Below are 18,913 nucleotides of genomic sequence, written 5' to 3' on the forward strand. Positions count from 1 at the left end.
TAATGAAGCGTCCTGTGAATGTACAGTGCAAAAAAAAATTAATTTACCAAGCTTCATGGAAGCTCAGCTCAGTGGTCTGACCTAACTTCCTCTAACCCTCAACACCAATCATAGGCAAGTATCAAATTGATGCTAATAACTATGACATTTTTCTAGATAAGTGAAAATGACCTGCTGGAGGCGCTAAATAAAATGTCAAGATTTCACCAAAGTCATTAAGATTATTTGGGTACCATGACAGTGAAACCCATCTGATGAAGATGGTAGACTGATTGAGTGACCATCAGACTGACATTTCTGTCTCTAGTGTGATGCTGCTAGCTCAGTTTCACCACTTACTCTTTACTTGAGATTATCTTTCCATTTTCCTCGGCTTCTAAAAGATGATTTCCAGCCCTCATTACTATGTTGTCCCCTGAAGCTTCTCTCTTACTGAAAGATTGCTTGTAAGCTTCTGGCAGCGTTAATTAATTAAATGGCAATTTGTGGGTGACGTCCCTTTTAAACGTTTAATTCTTCCTGATAAGAGTGTCAGCAAATGAATGAGAATGGCTGGATGCATATTATTTCTGTGTGTGTGTGTGTGTGTGTGTGTGTGTGTGTGTGTGTGCGCACGCATGTATGTGTCTGGTCCCTCATTGTCACACTGATTGAAATCTTCATTTCTTTTGTTCAGAATTAAAAGATTTAGCTCCTGTTCAGTTTGCAGATGTCCTTTTTTTTTTTTTTTTGTCTGTGTCACATTTACTGCATTTTAAATGCATGAGTGTTTATTGCTGGCAGGCTGATCGTCACAGTGGAGAGAACATGTTTCCATCATTCTGCTGCTCGGTCTTTATTGAAGTGGTGACAGCAGATTTTTTTTGACCTCCAGGCTGAACTCTGTGGTGTAATCGCTACAGTGACAGTGAGCTCAGGTGAAGGAGAAGCCACTGTCACCTTGTGTATGCATCAGATCAGGATAACATTGCATCCCATCTGTGATGCAAAAAGTGCACTAATGTCCTTCTTTCCTGCTAAAGCATTTAAATATAAATACTTAAGAGTGCATCTACTTTAACTCATAGGTTATTGTTTTAGAGATGGTATACATTATGTGACTTAGCTACACTGATCAGTTTCTCCATTAAAACCATGTGTTTAGTATTGTGTGGGTCCCTCTACAAGCAAAGACTCCAGTCTCTGGGGATGTCCTGTCCTGTCCTTTAGGGGCTTGTTGCAGCTCATCAGTGTAAGATTCCTGTTGTAAGAGTTTAAAAAAAAAACAGGGAGCTGAAAATGCAGGTAGATGTTGATCCAGCAGAGCATTATTGTCAGCCACACCTACGGCTATGACCAGGTGACCAGCAGCATATTTGACAAAACTTGTTCACAGTGCCAGTTTATTCCATTTTTGTTTAAATCATGCACATGTGAAGTGAACTGAAAATGAACAACAGAAAAATTACAAAGTCGCCCTGCCTGAAAGCGTACACTCTGAATGTCACAGTTTGGCTTTACAGTGACAAACTCTTGTTAGTTTTTTGGTCCGTGGGACAATTTAAAAGGACAAAGTCAGTGGATGAACAAAGATTTTTGTTTTGGTAGCGTCCGAGATGCAGCTCTTGTTTTCTTTTTTTTTTACCCCTGTAGTTGCACGGTCTGACCTTGAGGTGAATTTGCTGAGACATCCAACACACACCTGAATGCTCCAGACCAGCAAACATCTAAAACTTCTGCATTTACAGAGGTGCTCAAATTTTGCCGATGTTCAGTTAATCAAGTATATTTGATTATCAGCACCTGGCTCCTACTAACCCTCCTAATTCCTAAGGAAGCAGTAAGGGTGTACTTAGTTTTTCACAGTACTGCACCTGTGAAAAACTAAGTACATCAAGAAACTAAGAACTCTGTTCTGTAAAAACTCTCTTTCACATGACTGTATGTTGATGCATTTGATTTCAATCCTGTAAACTCTGAGATTTACTTATCCCCTAAAGCCCTGATTATATTTCAACAACCCCCCCATATTTAAAATGAGAATATTCTGACACGTCTGTTTCAGAGCCAGTTCAGTATATTGATAAAATCCCACTAGATTAAATCATATGGTAAGAAAGAATAAACAATACACTTTCAGTTTATTGTTTATAAACAGTTTTCTTCACACTTTTAGAAATAATCTTTAAATCATTTGTGAATTCAAACTATTAATTATCATAATGCTTACCTGCGTCTCAAAATAAGCCCTTCATTCTCCCCATCCTCCTCAAACACCTTCTCTGATTTCCTTCATCTGAAAAGGGTTGACAGACTGTACCATATCTGTACGGGAGGGAAGATTAGGATGTAAACAGATAACTCTACAATGCACACATTAATATTAGAGGAGGTGTCACTGTTACTGCACCAAATTGGATGACAAAATGTTGGTGCCCACTATTTTTGGAAAAGCTAATTGCACTTGGATATCCCAAAGGCCCATTATTTATGAATGAGACTTCTTCTGTGAGCGCCCTGTTTTTAGTCACATATTTCTTACTAAAGCCTAAATTAACTTTGCATGCACAGTATATGAAACGTGTGTGCGGAGACTGTAAAGAAGAGAGAAAAGTGAGGAAAAGCAATCAGAGGCACAAACAGAAAAGTTGGTGCAAACACAGCATTAAAACACAATATTTCAAAATTCTGTTTTTGTCAGCTTACACTCCAGAGAGCTCTAATAGTTATGTAACATGATGACACAGATCAGGTCACTGTGAATAATTCGACTGAAAAGAGGCACAGACAAGCAAATCAAAATCCAACAAGTTCATTCATTGGTCGGAGATTCTGATTTCACCAGTCATCCTCTTACCCCGGTGCATAAACAGAACATTTCACGACAAATATTGAAAACTGGTATCATTTAAATAAAACAAAGAATAAATCATGCTGGATATCTAAACTGATAAGGACTGGGTAATGTGTTAGGAACAAAAGGATGCCATGTGGTTTGATGGAAATGAAAATGATCAACCTACAGAGAGCTGAATTCAAAGACACCCCAAAAATCAAAGTGAAAAAATGTCAGGACATGCTCCGAATGAGACGACGAATGGTGTCCTGAGGGATCTGCTCCCAGATCTGGACCAGGGCATCACTGAAGACAGTCTGAGGTGAAACCTGGATGGACTGAAACATAATGTCCCAGAGGCGTTCTATTGGGTTTAGGTCAGGTGAGTGTGGGGGCCAGTCAATGGTATTAATTCCTTCATCCTCCAGGAACTGCTTTCATAGCATCAGCAAATGAGGCCAGGCATCATCCTACACCAGGAGGAACCCAGGATGTGATGCAAAAGTGTATATGATCCCTAATGGCAGTCAGGATTCCGCGGCCTAGCCCGCGGAGGTCTGTGCATCTCCACAACGTGTTCTAACCCCGTTGTTTTAAAAAGCTGCTGGATTTACTAAAATGGCACGGTGTCAGTTTTGTGACTGAAAGTTGTGGACAGTATTTCTGCGACTTGTGATCTGAGGGTAAATCATGTTTTGTGTTCTTATGCATGTCAGCTGTTCCACTGTTGAGGATTATTTTGTTATGTCCTAGGGCTCAGGGTTTTGCCTTCTCATACTTTATGCTGTGTTTGACCTTTTGACCCTGCATGTAGTGGAGATGCAGGCATGCGGGACCTCCCTAACAGAGGGAGTCCTGGTTTCTGTCTTGGTACCTCTGTCTCCAACTGTGTGCCCAAACTGCTACATTTATCTTGCTGAACTGTGTGTGACCTGTGTAGGATGACTAGAAGGGACTGAACAATGTAACGTGATACTCTAAGGTTCTTTGAATTCCTCATTGCACTGCTGCGTGCTCTATATTGACCAAATTCCTTCAGACGACTCTGGCAGTAGACTTTTTTTTTATTCAATGCACTAAAACTTCCACAACACCACACAGATTTCAGTGTGTAATAATGCAGCTCTCCCCTGGATAAATCCTGGATTCCACCTGAGTCTTGATCCTCAGAACCCTTCCCACAGTTTTTCTATGAGAAGAGTCATCCCCAGAGGCGGCCCTGGTTATCCCTTAAATCAAAAGCATATTGATTCTCCTTTAGCCTCCTCTCATTTATCTTGGTTGCATCACTGTTTTCAGAGAGAAACACATATGTAAAACCTGAACTTACATTGTATTATTTTGGGCCTTCTGATTTTTGAGCACTGCACTGCTCTTGGCAGCATGCTGGTATTACGTCAGAGAACTGGCTGCATCTTTTAAAATACATTATAGTGCAGTAATTCTACTTTGCCAACACTGTAGATTCATTTAGGCAGATATTTCTTTTGGCCAGAATATGACATAGGCAATTATGCTCTGAGGCTAACGTAATGCACTTTTATCAGCTAATATAGCTCATAATCTTTCGAGAGCTTATATAAATCTAAGTAAAATAAATAAATAAATGTTCTTCATGCAAGGTAACAACAAGAAGCAGTTTTTATTATAGCAATGTAATGTTTGAGGTTCAGCTGTGCATTTAACAGGCTGTTGTTAAAAACTCTGAACATGCAGTTACAATTACCATGTGCATGATCTGCACTACTTCATTACTTTGTTTTCATGAATGGTTGGATGGTGCATTGCAATAAATTATGAGACAGCATTTTCTCTTCTCCTTTCATAAAGGATGGCCCCGGTGTGTCCCAAACCTGGCAATGGTACATACTGATGTTCCATCCTGGAGGAATTGGACTGCCTGTGCAGTCTCTGTGCGATCCAGGTATCGCCTCGTGCTATTAATCGTGACACTGACCCTAACCAAATGCAAAACTAGTGAAAAGACAGTCAAAAAAGATGAACAGGGGGAAAATGTCAGTGGCCTCCACCTGTAAAACCATTCCTATTTTGGGGTTGTCTCATTGTTGCCCCTCTAGTGCACCTGTTGTTAATTTCATTAACACCAAAGCAGTTGAAACTGATAAACAACCCCCTCTGCTACTTAAGTGACCAATCAGAATCAATTTATTATCATTACATGTCAGACATATAACGAAATGAGTTCCAGAACACCCATCCAAGACAAGACAAATCAATGTCCCAGATGTTTAAATGACTTGATGCTATACTTTGATTAAAAAGTGCTCCTTTAATTTTTTTTTTTAGAGTAGTGTATACTGTATGTCATAAGTTCTTCTCCCTTCCTTTTTCCTCCTCTGGTTTTTCTATCTTTTCCTCACTCTATTTTGTGTGTGTGTGTATGTTGCACTTACATCTTGGGCTGGGTCCACCTGCTCATTACTTCCACTCTCCAGCTTTCCATTTACTGCTTACCTGTATTTAAGCCTTGAGGAAACTGGAATCCGTCCCTGTGAAAAAAGAAAGAAAGGGGAGGGACTTACCTGAACCTGAGTTTGGCTTTATCTACCTAACTTTGAATTGCAGATCGTGATTGCTACCAGCTGGAATTCATTGCAAGCTTTGTGGTGAAGCCTTAACAATATATTAAAATTTGGTATTAAAGTGTTCACTGCCCATCAGCTCTGTTGTTTCAGAAAACAGTATTTTTCTGTATCCAAAGTAATTTTTAAAATTTGGGCCAAGTTATAGATATACTCCAAATTCAACCATAAATCTTCATGTTTCCAAACCTCAAGGAGGAACTGGGTGAAAATAATGTGATAGTTCATGTCTACTGTTTTACGTTAGAATAGAAAAATTAGCAAACATATTTAATATGTGATAATATATGATGTACATAGATATGTTTATATAGCTCGCATTCATATTTTTATATAAGAATATATAAATATATATTATATAATAAGTCCTTTTCTCTGATGTTTGTCGAGAAAACTATGAACACTAAATTTATACGGCATACTCCTTTAAGATAGCCACGGCCATTCGACTATACGCATGCGCAGCGTTGTAATCATGTGAACAGGAGGTTCCGTTTCCTCACGGCAACAGCAGCAGTTGGGTGAGTTTCTGCTCGGTGTTTTCCGCTCGTTTCGTTCCTTACCTGCTGACGGTAGCAGCGTAGAAACACCTTTCTTCCCTCTTAAAGACTGCGAGGCTCGAACAGGCTGTGTGAGAAAATTCAGTCGCTTGGGATTTCAAGGAGACACATCCCGGCTTCTCTTCCGCTCCATAGCAAGAGTCCCATTTTAACAAACGGCATTTATCACGCAGCAGTCTGTACACTGCCCACACAGCCTAAAACACTACATTAGACTTTTACTTCACACAGCCTCGAAGGTTTATTCACACACTCTATAATCCCAGTGTTGGCAGAATTTCTCATTTCATTGGTCGTGTTGTTATTAAAATTTTTGCACCGTCACTCAAACAAGGCAATAAAACTATTAGTTCCGTTGCCAGTTTAACTATTCAAAGTTGCAATTATTTTATTGCTATTATTTATATACTAAATTAAACTAAACACAAATGAATGGGATCTGTTCTGTTTCCTTTAATTGGGTTGCTGAGAGCTTTATAATTTTTTTTTATAAGAATAAACCCTCAAGGTGGCATCCTATACTTACCTGTGACTAATAGCCAAGGTTTTCTTTAGCTGAAATTTTTTGCATATATATTTTTCTAAAGTAAAGTAATTTTTTTTCACTAAAGTAAACCCACTTATTTGGCACATCACAAATATACATCTAACGGCCACTGTTTAGGTACACCTTGCTTGTACTGGGTTCACCCAATTTCTTCATGGCATTGATTCAACACTTTGCTGTAAAAATTCCTCAGAGATTTTGGTCCAGGTTGACATGATAGCATCACGCAGTTGCTGCAGATTTGTCAGTGTCACATCCACAATGTGAATCTCCTGTTCCACCACATCCCAAAGCTGCTCTACTGGTTTGCGATCTGGTGACTGTGGGGACCATTTGAATACAGTGAACTCATTGTCATGTTCAAGATGATTTGAGGTTTGTGACATGGCGCATTATCCTGCTGGAAGAAGCCATCAGAATATGGGTGCACTGTGGCCATAAAGAGATGGACATGGTGAGCAAAAATATTCAGGTAGGTTGTAGCATTTACATGATGCTTAGTTGGTACTAAGGGGCCCAAAATGAAAATATCATCATTACACCACCATGAGCCTGAACTGCTGATACAAGGCATGATAGATCCATGCTTTCATGTTGTTTACATCAGATTTTGACCCTACCATCTGAATGTCGCAGCAGAAAATGAAACTCATCAGCCCAGGCGATGTTTAATTTTGTTGAGCCTGTGTATTGTAGCCTCAGCCTCTTGTTTGTAGCTGACAGGAGTGGCAGTCAGTGTGGTCTTCTGGTGCTGTAGCGCATCTGCTGCAAGGTTCAACATGTTGTGTGTTCAGAGATGTTCCTCTGAGTACCTTAGTAGCAACGAGTGGTTATTTGAGTTACTGTTGCCTTCCTATCAGCTTGAAGCAGTCTGGCCATTCTCCTCTGACATCAACAAGGCATTGTCACCCAGAGAACTGCCACTCACTGAATATTTTCTCTCTTTCAGACCATTCTTTGAGATGGTTGTGTAGGAAAATCCCAGCAGATCAGCAGTTTCTGAAATTCTCAGACCAGCCTGTCTGGCACCAACTTCAGTCACTTTTCTTCCTCATTCTGATGCTGGGTTTGAACTTCAGCAGGTCGCATTGACCATATCTGCATACCTAAATGCACTGAGTTGTGACTGGCTGATTAGATCTTTGTGGTAACAAACAGTTGAACAGGTATACCTTATAAAGTGGCCACGAGTGTAAATTATTCATAGTTTCTCAGTTGGACCTATTTTTTATTTATTTATCTATTTATTTACTTACTTATTACTTACTATATCTGGCAAGCATGTACCTAATTCAAAAACAGTGATAATTTATGTGGATTTTACCATGACTTTAAAGTGTAGTTTCATGGCACTGTTTCACCTGTCTTTTTTTTTTTTGAATGTATCTCAAATCTCTTAATCTCTTCCTGGGTCTCTTGCATAGATAACCTAGAGCAATCCGAGACTGGATACTTCAGCCAAGGCGCAAATTCCCTCACACATAGTGAAGAATCATTCTAAAGTTTCCAATCCAGGTCCAGAATTGGATCGAGTGCAAACATTAATCATGTCTAAGTTGGGCCAAACTCATCTCTGGCAAAAAAGAAAAAAAGAAAGCAGATTCATCCATAACTTCTTGAATATTCTTATAACAGACAAAGAAACCAAATCAATCACATCATCACTGGTGGAGGCTAAAAGTAACAAGCTGGTTTTCCATTCAATTTGTTAACTGTACCTGATATGTTTACAAATACTGAGCAGAACAGCTGACTTTCATGCACAGCAGCTGAAAGCATGTGATTCATGACAACAGAATAATATACTGTGATTAGCGAATGTTGTTCATCACTGAGTCACTGTAGACTAATTAAGAAACAACCCAGAAGGACCCCTTCCTGCCCGGCACTGTGACCTAAATTGTGTGCTCATGAGTGAAAAATTTGCATTGTTACTTTAATTGTCACTGTAAATTATTTTAATGTCATGAATTAAAAGGCTCAGTAATTACATGGGCTGATGAATTTATTTTAGTGTGCCATTACAGTGTATCATATGCACAGTACAACACAGATTACATCACAGATTGAACAGAACATTAATTTATGTGAACAGCGCTGAGGTCAACACCCACAGCATGTCTACACATTAGTTTCAGTTTGGCCTGTTCTGGCCCACTTTTCAACAAATCAGCATTCAGCCTATGCACAGCTATGCACAGCATTTTTTTTGGAAGATTGCATGCGAGTATGTTTGTTTAAAATGAAGACCAGCAGGGGTGAACCTCAGCATGAGGTGTGAGTAACAAGTTCCAGCTGCTGGTCCATAAAAATCAAAAGCATTACCTGATTCAGATTTGCCTCATCTCTCATTCAAGATCATCTTCCTGGGCATGTGCAGACAGCTTCTAGTGAGTGCCTTAAAAATTTTTTTGACCACACCAGCACAAAATTCAATCAACAGCTGAACCACTCCCAGATTTGCATCCCTGCAGCTTTTATCCACTTCCAAAATGAAAAACAAGTTGAGGGATCACAGTTTTTCCTTTACACAATGGAAGTGATCTAACGTGCATCGCAGACGCACAATTACAAGACGAGAGAATTTCCACTCAGAGATAACAGCAAATAGCAGATGCACTGAAAATGACCCAGAGGTGCACAAGAACACAATCTTGAATGGGAGATGAGTTAAATTTAAACCAGGAAAAGTTTTGGATTTTTATGGGCCAATAGTTTTCTTATTCTCAGTATTGAATTTGCAAGTCTTGCTGCAGTAAACAGCAGATATCAAAACACAAAGCAAATTGGCTTTTTAATCAGTCAACTACTTATTTTTTTCCCACAGGAGGTGTGGAGGATGAGCTCTGGCAATGGGACCAGGAGGAAAGTCAGCAAGCAGCAGCAGCAGCTTTTTAACAACACGGTGCCACCTGACCCTGAAACTCTGGCTGAGATGCAAAGTCTTTTTAGCAAAGTTAGAACCTATGTGAAACCATCCAATGGGTCTGAGTGGTGTATTCCTGACCCAAACGTTGCTCTCAGGCACCCAACAGAGCAGCACTCCCACCTGCAGGCCCTCAAGGTGTCGCTGAATGCTGTGAAGAACCAGCTCAGTGACAAAAATGTGCAGGTGTGGCATCAGCACACCAACTCCACCAATCGGGCCGGCAAGGTGATCAGTGCTGTTCGTTCTGCTGCCAATGCAGAGATCTGCACTCAGGCCTGGTGCAAGTTTTATGAAATCCTGGGAGCCTTTAATCTTCTTCCAAACGAGGCTCTTCAAAATGGAGAACTGAACACAGTCCACCTGTGTGAGGCACCGGGGGCCTTCATTACTGCTCTCAACCACTACATCAAAACCAGTGAGTCCACACGATACTGCGCCTGGAACTGGGCTGCCAACACCCTCAACCCATACCACGAGGCCAACGGGGGAAATACAACCATCGCAGACGATCGATTAATCGCTAACACGCTGCCCTGGTGGTTCTTCGGCGCAGACAACACAGGGAACATCATGATCCAGCAACATTTGCTGGATCTGCAGACCTTTGTGTCCAACATGCGTAGGGTTGATTTGGTGACGGCAGACGGAAGCTTTGACTGTCAGGAGAACCCTGATGAGCAGGAAGCGCTGGTGGCGTCACTGCATTACTGCGAGGCCACAGCTGCTCTGCTGCTCCTCAGCCCCGGTGGCTCCTTTGTACTAAAAATGTTCACCCTGTATGAACACTCGTCCGTCTGCTTGCTCTACTTGCTGAACTGCTGTTTTCAGTTCGTCAGCGTCTTCAAACCCGCCACCAGCAAAGCAGGAAACTCCGAGGTGTATGTTGTGTGTCTGAACTATGACAGCAAGGAAGCTGTCAAGCCTCTGCTCTCAAAACTGATTCGTAATTATGGACCACATCTGGCCGACAAAGAAGCACTTTTCCCGAATTTTGCAATCCCAGAGTCATTCATTAACCAGCATGTGGATGTGTACTCCTACTTCCACACGCTGCAGGTAGAGACAATATCAGAGAACCTGCGACTGTTTGAAAGTATGAGCGAAGAGCAGAGGCAGAGGCTCAACCACATCAGGGACTGTGTGGCTCAGGAGTACCTGCAGCGCTGCCAGGTAAGTGGTTTTCGGAAGATGAAAACACTGAAATGATAAAAACCTAAATGTCCAGTTACTAGTTGTTCAGGAGCTTTAAGGGCCCTGTAAGAAACTTTTTGAGCCTAGTATTCGTTCATGGCTCTAAAGAAAGTGATGAGGGTCAGTTGTTCTACCAGTTTGGTCAGGACAAAAAAAAAAAAACCTAAGCAAATATTATGATTGACATTTATGGTTCTGAGGGAACTATCATGACAACTGTTGGATAAATTTCATTAAATTTATGACTGTCCTCTGACTTGATGGTACTACAAAGCTCTGACGCTTTCCTGTTGGCTTCTCTTTCACTCGCTCTTTCATTGCTCTTATGGTAACATAACATTTTCAACCAATTAATTTTATTTCACTTCCCTTCGCTCCAATCAACATGTGACAGATATGTGTGTGTGCAAACAGGTGCACTCACAGTGAGAGCAGGGAAAGGAGTGATTGCACGTGACGGCAGTATGCAGCAGCCAATTGACTGTCAAACTTACCTGAATGAGCCGAGTGCAAAAATATTGGGTGAATGTGAATATATATATATGTATATATATTTTTTTTAAATTGCCGTGTTGTCAGTATCCATATCAAGGAATGACTCCCAGTTTTTTACTCAGAGTGAGGAATACAGCATTTTAATTTAACCCCAATGCTCAAAAAAAGATGGATCAGTGCATCCCTAACCCATAGAGGCCAAAACCAGGCTGTAAACATGCTTTTGAATGCTGTAAAGTTGGACATCTTAATGTGGGAGTTTGTGTGGAGTCTGTGGGGAGCCAGCCTCGAGTGATCGTTAGAAAACTTCAGTTTTTGGCACTTCCATTTTTCAGTCCGCTTGGGAGTGCGCACACTTCAACTGGAACTTCATTGTCCCCAAAGGGAATTCCTGCAGTGATACAAAACTGTGCAAGAAAAGAAAAGAAAAGTTAATGAGAGGACAAAAAAATGTGTGTATGCAATTTTATCATGCTGTTTGGCAACATTTAGTACTTTAAGTCAGACTTCCTGAGGTAGATGGGAATGTCTGAACTTCAGAGCCAGTTCACAGAAGACACATAAGTGTTGACACATTCAAGCTCTAGATATCTGTATAAAAAATAGTTTTCCCCATTATTTTAAAATTTGCGCTTTAAAACAAATTTATAAAAGTCAAAAGTGCCTCCAATATTAGGTAGTAGATATATAATAAGCAGTACTTGGCAGTCTAAATCTGAATTAGATCATGTCTTTCTGTGTTCAGGTGTGCTTTCTCCCACGAAGCCAATGGATTTCTCGTAACACAGTGAGTCCCGCCTGCTGCAGCGTGTCAGCCGGACGACCTCTGGGACAGAAGAAGCAAGCAGGATCCTTCAATGAGCGGCGGGAAATGCAGACCCTGAGCTGGAGGGAACGTATTCAGAGGGGTTGTCATGCCACCTTGATACAGAGACACTGGACTGAAGACAGTGGGAAAGACTGCATGCTGGAGGGGCCCCTGTCCAAGTGTCATGTGGATTCGTGGTACACTATTGTGGCAGCTGCTCTGCCTGCAGTCAGAAACTCTCCGTTCTGTGATGGAGGGTTGTTAAACCACTTGAATGAAGCCCTGATGGACACAGCTGTAGACTGGACCCGTGTGCCTCTTTGTGACTCTTGCCACGTGGTTTGCACGTCTGCCATCTTGTCTGAGGTTGCAGGCCACTGTGCCTTTAAAGCTGGCAGTTCAGGGTGCAAAAAGAAAAAACGGTGTCTGGTGTTTGGCAGCCGCTCAGTTTGGGGGGTCTCTGAGAGTCAAATTGGGGATTTAGAGTTAACATTTTCCACAGAGCCTTCATTTCCGGAAAGAGGCTCTGTCTTGTTGCACGATGGAGAGCCGCTGTACCAGCAGCAGCTCTTAAGTTGTGTTATGTTTGCCTTGCAGAGCTTGAGCTCTGGGGATGCCCTGCTGCTGCCTGTGCTTTCTGTTCTCACCCGTGTCACGGCAGCTGTCATACTCTGCCTGCACGCATGTTTTCGCTCCGTCTCCTTCAGGTGCCCGCCTCCCTCTGGAGTGGTTGGGACGGTGCTGGTATGTGTTGGTTTCTCTCCTGAAGCCGCTGCCCAAATGCTCCTGGTTCTCAGCGATGTACAGAAGAGCATGAGTCAGCTGTTAAGAGATGAGGAGGGTAAAAATGAGCCTTCAGGAGGTGGCAGACAGGTGCTGCAGTTTGTTCCTATGGAGGAGATGCTCACTGGAGGACTGACTGAGTTCCTGTGGACTGTGAATTCTGAAATCATCCAATGGAAGCTCCATCTGCTCATGCAGTCATAACGCGCTTTGGTGCACTGTCACTCTGATATACATGTTTTCGCTTCAGAAGTCATCACGTTACATTGTGTCTTTTTTTCTTCTCGTGGATTCAGCAGACTGTTCAGCTGCATGAGCTTTCAGCAGAAAGATTCAGTCACTAAATGACCTTTGCATGTTAATATGAACTCATTTCATTTAACATAACACTCCTCATTTATTATGTAACACCTCCAGATATTCATATTTTTTTGTATCCATGTACGTTTCTGACAAGTCATACATACTGTCAGAAGACGTTTTCACTTGATAGAGGTCTCAGGTGCAGTCAAATGTGAGACCTCTATCAAGTGGAGCCGCAAACAAGGCATGACTGAAAATGCAAATTACTCTCAGTACTTGATCAGCAGAAAATGTCCATGACCAAATTCTCAGAGGGATTTCAGGAAGCTAAATAAACAGCAGTCCAGCTGTCGGCACCAAACCTCTTTTTGGTCACGGATGTTTTGAATTGACATCACAGAGCCTGAAGTGCCTGCTAGTTTGCATCAACACAATGTTTAATCCCACTGTGTTGAGTATCTTTTTATCTTTTTTGCAGCTTTCAGTCAGATTAGTTTCCAGTTAATTTAATTTGCATCCAGTGAGGAAAACTTTGTACACTTGTGTTAGTGGACGCACACAAAAAAAGTTCCGTCTGTCATGCTCTGCACAGCTGGAGGGTTGGGGGGGTGTTGTGTTTTTTTATTTGTTTTTTTTTTATTTGTTTATTTTGTTTTTTTCAGTATAATTTAAATTAGGAGTTTATTTTGTTATAAAAATAATAAAAATTGTGCCCTTAAAAATTACATGAAGACTTTTTCTTGTTTGAGACTGCTAAAATGGAGCATTTATAAGTAATGATGTGAAGATAACCAAGCCAGTGTGCTCCTAGTGCTAGTCCCACGCCTTGGATAAGTAAGATTTTGATACTAAGGAGGAAGGCGCGTGTTCAGAGGATGGATGTATTGATGGAGGACATGCTGAGGGTTGGTGTGACAGAAGAGGTTGCTAGGAATGGGTTGAGATGGAGGTAGATGATTGACTTAGGTGACTCTTAAAGGGAGCAGCTGAAAGATAATCATCAGTAATTAAGTGAAGATGAAGATATCTGTATATTGGTTGAAGCTATTGATGCCCGTCCCTATATACAGTACTGTGCAAAGGTCTTGAGCCACTTGTCATTTCTTTGTGTTTTGCTAGGAAAATGGGTAAAAGATGCAGCAATTCTTATGAAATGTGCAAAAATACATGGAAATACAGAATATCAAGCAAAAACAGTGTTTGTACAATTCTAACAATCTTGAAAGTCAATATTTGGTATGATCACCTTTAATCGGCAATGCAGCCTGAACACTCCAAAGTTTTCTTGTAATTTCTTTAAGTAGTCTTCAGGAATAGTTCTACAGGCTTTTTGGAGGACATTCAAAGTTCTTCTTTGGATGGTAACTGCCTTTTTGTTCTGTTAAGATAATCCCACACTGCTTCATTAATGTTGAGATCTGGGCTGTGGGGAGGCCAATCCATGACTGATGGTGTTACATTGTTTGTTTTTTCTATCCAGGTATGCTGCACTGGCAGTATGTTTGGGATCATTGTCATGCTGAAAAATGAAGCCATTCAGAAGTTCCAGATGGTATTGCATGGTGGATAAAATTGTGATGGCACTGCATTCATAATTCCATCAATTTTGACAAGTTTCCAATTTTGACAAGTTCCCTAACACCACTGTCTGAAATGCAGCCACAAACCATAACAGAGCCTCCACCGTGTTTTACAGATGACTGTGGACACTCACTGCTCTCTCCTGACCTCCTCCGTACATTCTGACAATAATTTAAACCAAAAATTTCAAATTTGGATTCATCACTTAATCAGACTTGTTCCCAGTCCAGTTCTTGTATCTGGCATACCTCAGCCTTTCCTCCCTGTTTCCCTTCCTTAAGAATGCCTTCTTGACAGTCATCCTTCCACTGAGACCATTTCTGATGGCGGCTTCAGTGAACAGTCGATGGATCAACTCAAGGTCCAGATGCCTCTCACAGGTCCTGTATCAGGTCTTTGCTGCATTTTGTCCTGTTTCTGAAGGACATGACATTAAAATGCTGTTCATCTTCATTTGTCCTCCACTTGTCCAGTTTCCTCAATTCTCATTTTAAGAAGACACTGCACACAATTTTTTTTTTAGCTAATATCTCATTGGGAATCGCCTATCTTGTTTACTAAGTTATGTGTAGACACGACACTGGTTCATCCCTTGAATTAGGTGCCGTTTTATGCTTGTATGATTCAAAGGTCAGTGTTAGGTGATTTATCAAAAACAAAACAAAAAAACTAAATAAAAACAAAATTCATCTGGAAATGTTCAGGTACAAGGACTGGATTGAAAATGAGTGAAAAAGCAGCCAATGTCCAAAGAAAAACTTTGAAAGACCTTCAGAAAGCCTGGAGAACAATTCCTCAAGACCACTTTAAAAATTACAAGAAAGTCTGGCTCCTTGGAAGCAAAATATAGAAAATGAAGGGTGGCTCAAGAGTTTTACACAGTACTGTAGTCTCTGATTTTTAAATTATTTTTTGACCAGCCTCTAGGCACTTATGACTGAAGCCTTTGCAGATTAATGGAAACATGTACACTGTTACATCCCGGCCTAGGAGAAACCAGAGCACAAAACAAACGCGACTGCCCTGCTCCCAAGAAGAACCAGTGCCACAGTGAAGTTCACAATCCCAAATAGAGAGTTTACTTATCTTGTGCAGGTCAAACACTTTAGGGTGAGCACAGCCAAAACAACATAATAAACACAAAACACAACTAACTTACCTACCACCTAAGAAGAATCCAAAAGAAAACACAAGCTTCTTACCTGTCTCCCTAACCAAAACAAAAAGAAAAGAGATTAAAACAAAAAGGCTCCCTACCCCTACAGCTACCAGGTTAATTATTTTAGTATCAATGCAGGTTTGCATTTATAAGGTATAGATTCACCATGGTTGTTTAAAAGACCCAAACAGGTATGCTTTCATGGAGAGTTTTGCTTGTGCTGTACGTTCGAGAGAATGTTAGATAACTGATTATCATGTTATGCCTGATCTCCTCATACCACTATCACTATTATCCAAGTTAACAGCAATTCCACCATCATCAGCTGCTTTTTTTTTTCCTTTTTTTTTTGAACAGGTATCAGTGGCTATGTTTTGTAGACCAGTGCATTAGTACATTCCCTCAGCTAATACACCACTTTCACTTCTGCATTTAATCATTAGTTATTATTAATCTCTGGCTCTCTTCTATAGTGTGTTTTTTGTCCTGTCTCCCTCCCCCGAGCACCATCCGGTTGTGGCACATGACTGCCCCTCCCTGAGCCTGGTTCTGCTGGAGGTTTCTTCCAGTTAAAAGGGAGTTTTTCCTTCCCGCTGTCGCCAAGTGCTTGCCCATAGGGGGTCGTCTGATTAATGCGGTTCTCTCTGTATTATTGTACAGTCGTTACCTTACAATATAAAGTGCCTTAAGGTGATTTTTGTTGTGATTTAGTGCTATATAAATAAAATTGAATTGAATTGAATTTGGATAATCTAGTGTCAACAGCTGTGGATGTGAAAAAGCTGTGAAACCATTCTGTGTGGAGTTTGGTTGTTCTTCCCATGTTTCTGTAGGTTCTCTCCATGTACTCTGGTTTCCTCCTACAGTGCAAAGACATACAGTTAGTAGGGTTCAGTAAATTGATGAATCTAAATTGCCCATAGATGTGAGTATGAATGTGAATGTGACCTGTACAGGGTGTACCCTGCCTCTTGCCCTATAATAGCTGGGATAGGCTCCAGGACCCCCGTGACCCTGAAAAGGGTAAATGAAAGAAGATGGATGTAAATAAAACTAAAGCAAATGATTTATTTTAGTTTAGACAGATAAGTCTGCAAACAGGATGGTGATGCTAAAACAATCTGAGTAGAACACTACAAACCTTTGTACAAAGTATAGGTCATGTGAGATAAATCTCTCATATAGGTCAGTCAGAAGGGTCAAACCATTTAAAAACTACCACCATCACCAAAACTTGTAACTTGTCTGGATTTTTATTAGTTTCTTTAACAGCTTTGCAGTTTGATATTGTGGATTACAGCTGAAAACTGGATCACTGACAAAATCACCAAGTTATATTCCACTAATCTTTCCTCATTTGCCTGACTCCAGCAACACCACCACACCCACACAATTTAAATCACACAGTCATACAAATGTATGGTTTAGGAGATCAAATCCTGCAGAAAAAAATGAACGGGTTTGTTTAAAGTAAGTGTGCGCGTGTGTGTGTGTGTGTGTGTGTGTGTGTGTGTGTGTGTGCGCGTGCGCATGCATGCTTGTGCATGTAACACACCCACATACAGATTGGGTTGTGTGGCTTGAATATATTCTTTCCTATATGTAATATTCTTTTTTCCCCACTTTGCCTTTTCAAAATATGTGCACACATACATTGGGTGTGTGTTCTTCTTAAATTGCTGGCAGTCTGAGTGGTGTCCAACAAAACATGTGGGCTTTATAGATAATTGAGAAACTTACTTGCGAAAACCTGGTCTTGTCAGGAGAGATGGCATCCATCCCGCTTTGGATGGAGCAGCTCCCATTTCTACAAATCTGGCTGCATTTATTAAACCCCTCAAAACTCGACTATCCAGGTTTGAGACCAGGAAGCAGAGTTGCAGTCTTACACACCTCTCTGCAGCTTCTCTCCTCCTTTCATCCCCCCCAAAACTCCATTTAATAATTGATCAACATATTGATTTATTCTGTCTTACCAAAACCTGGTTACAGCGGGATGAGTGAAATGAATCAGCACGCCTAAGTCACACTAACTGTCAGAACCCCTGAGTCAGAGGCCAAGGAGTAGCAGCAATCTTCCACTCCAGCTTATTCATCAACCAAAAACCCAGACAGTGTTTCACTTGAAAGCCTAACTCTTAGCTTTGTCCACCCTAGCTTTTCCTGCTAGACCTCAGTGGAGCGTTCGAAACTGTTGACCATAATCTTTTATTACAGATATTAAAGCGTGCCATAATTAATTATGGAGTTCCACAGGGTTCCATTCTAGGACCAATTCTATTTACACTTTACATGCATGCGCATACATTTTCATTGTTATGCAGATGATACCCAGCTTTATCTATCCATGAAGCCAGATGACAGTAATGTCTTAAAGACATTAAGGCCTGGATGACCTCTAATTTCCTGCTTCTAAATTCAGGTAAAACCAAGGTTACTGTCCTCAGTCCTACAAACCATAAAAACAGGGTTTCTAACCAGTTACTTACTCTGCATTACCTTGGCCTCCAGTAACGCTGAGGAATCTTGGAGTTATTTTTGACTAGGATGTTCTTCAATGCACATATTAAACAAATATGTAGGACTGCTTTTTTAAATATATGCGCAATATCTCTAAAATTAGAAACATCCTGTCTCAGAGTGATGCAGAAAAACTAGTTCATGCATTTATTACTTCTAGGCTGAACTATTGTAATTCATTATTATCAGATTGTCCTAAAAGCTACCTGAAAAGCCTTCAGTTGATCCAAAATACTGCAGCGAGAGTACTGACAGGGCCTAGTAAAAGAGAGCATATTTCTCCCCATATTGGCTTCTGTTCATTGGCTCCCTGTTAAGTAGACAATTGAATTTAAAATCCTTCTTCTTACATACAAGGTCTTAAATAATCAGGCCCCATCTTATCTTAAAGGCTTCACAGTACCATATCATCCAAATAGAGCACTTTGCTCTCAGACTGCTGGCTTACTTGTGGTTCCTAGGGTATTTAAAAGTAAAATAAGAGGCAGAGCCTTCAGGTTCCAGGCCCCTATTTTGTGGAACCAGCTCCCAGTTTGGATTCAGGAGACAGACACCCTGCATTGAATTGTTGTGTGCACACACATACACACAATGGGTGTGTGTATTGTGGACATGGTGC

General features: G+C 40.9%; 1 protein-coding gene across 1 annotated transcript; it reads left to right on the forward strand.

Moving 5' to 3' along the window:
• Positions 1 to 5,896: 5,896 nt before the first annotated feature.
• Positions 5,897 to 14,029, forward strand: cmtr2 (cap methyltransferase 2). The gene is made up of 3 exons (XM_030758762.1): positions 5,897 to 5,939; positions 9,353 to 10,624; positions 11,886 to 14,029. Exons 2-3 carry the CDS (start codon positions 9,365 to 9,367, stop codon positions 12,933 to 12,935), a joined length of 2,310 nt encoding a protein of 769 aa, XP_030614622.1. The 5' UTR covers positions 5,897 to 5,939; positions 9,353 to 9,364; the 3' UTR covers positions 12,936 to 14,029.
• The last annotated feature ends 4,884 nt before the right edge of the window (positions 14,030 to 18,913 follow it).

Source organism: Archocentrus centrarchus, chromosome 3 (genome assembly GCF_007364275.1).
Source record: "Archocentrus centrarchus isolate MPI-CPG fArcCen1 chromosome 3, fArcCen1, whole genome shotgun sequence".
Lineage (NCBI taxonomy): Eukaryota > Metazoa > Chordata > Actinopteri > Cichliformes > Cichlidae > Archocentrus > Archocentrus centrarchus.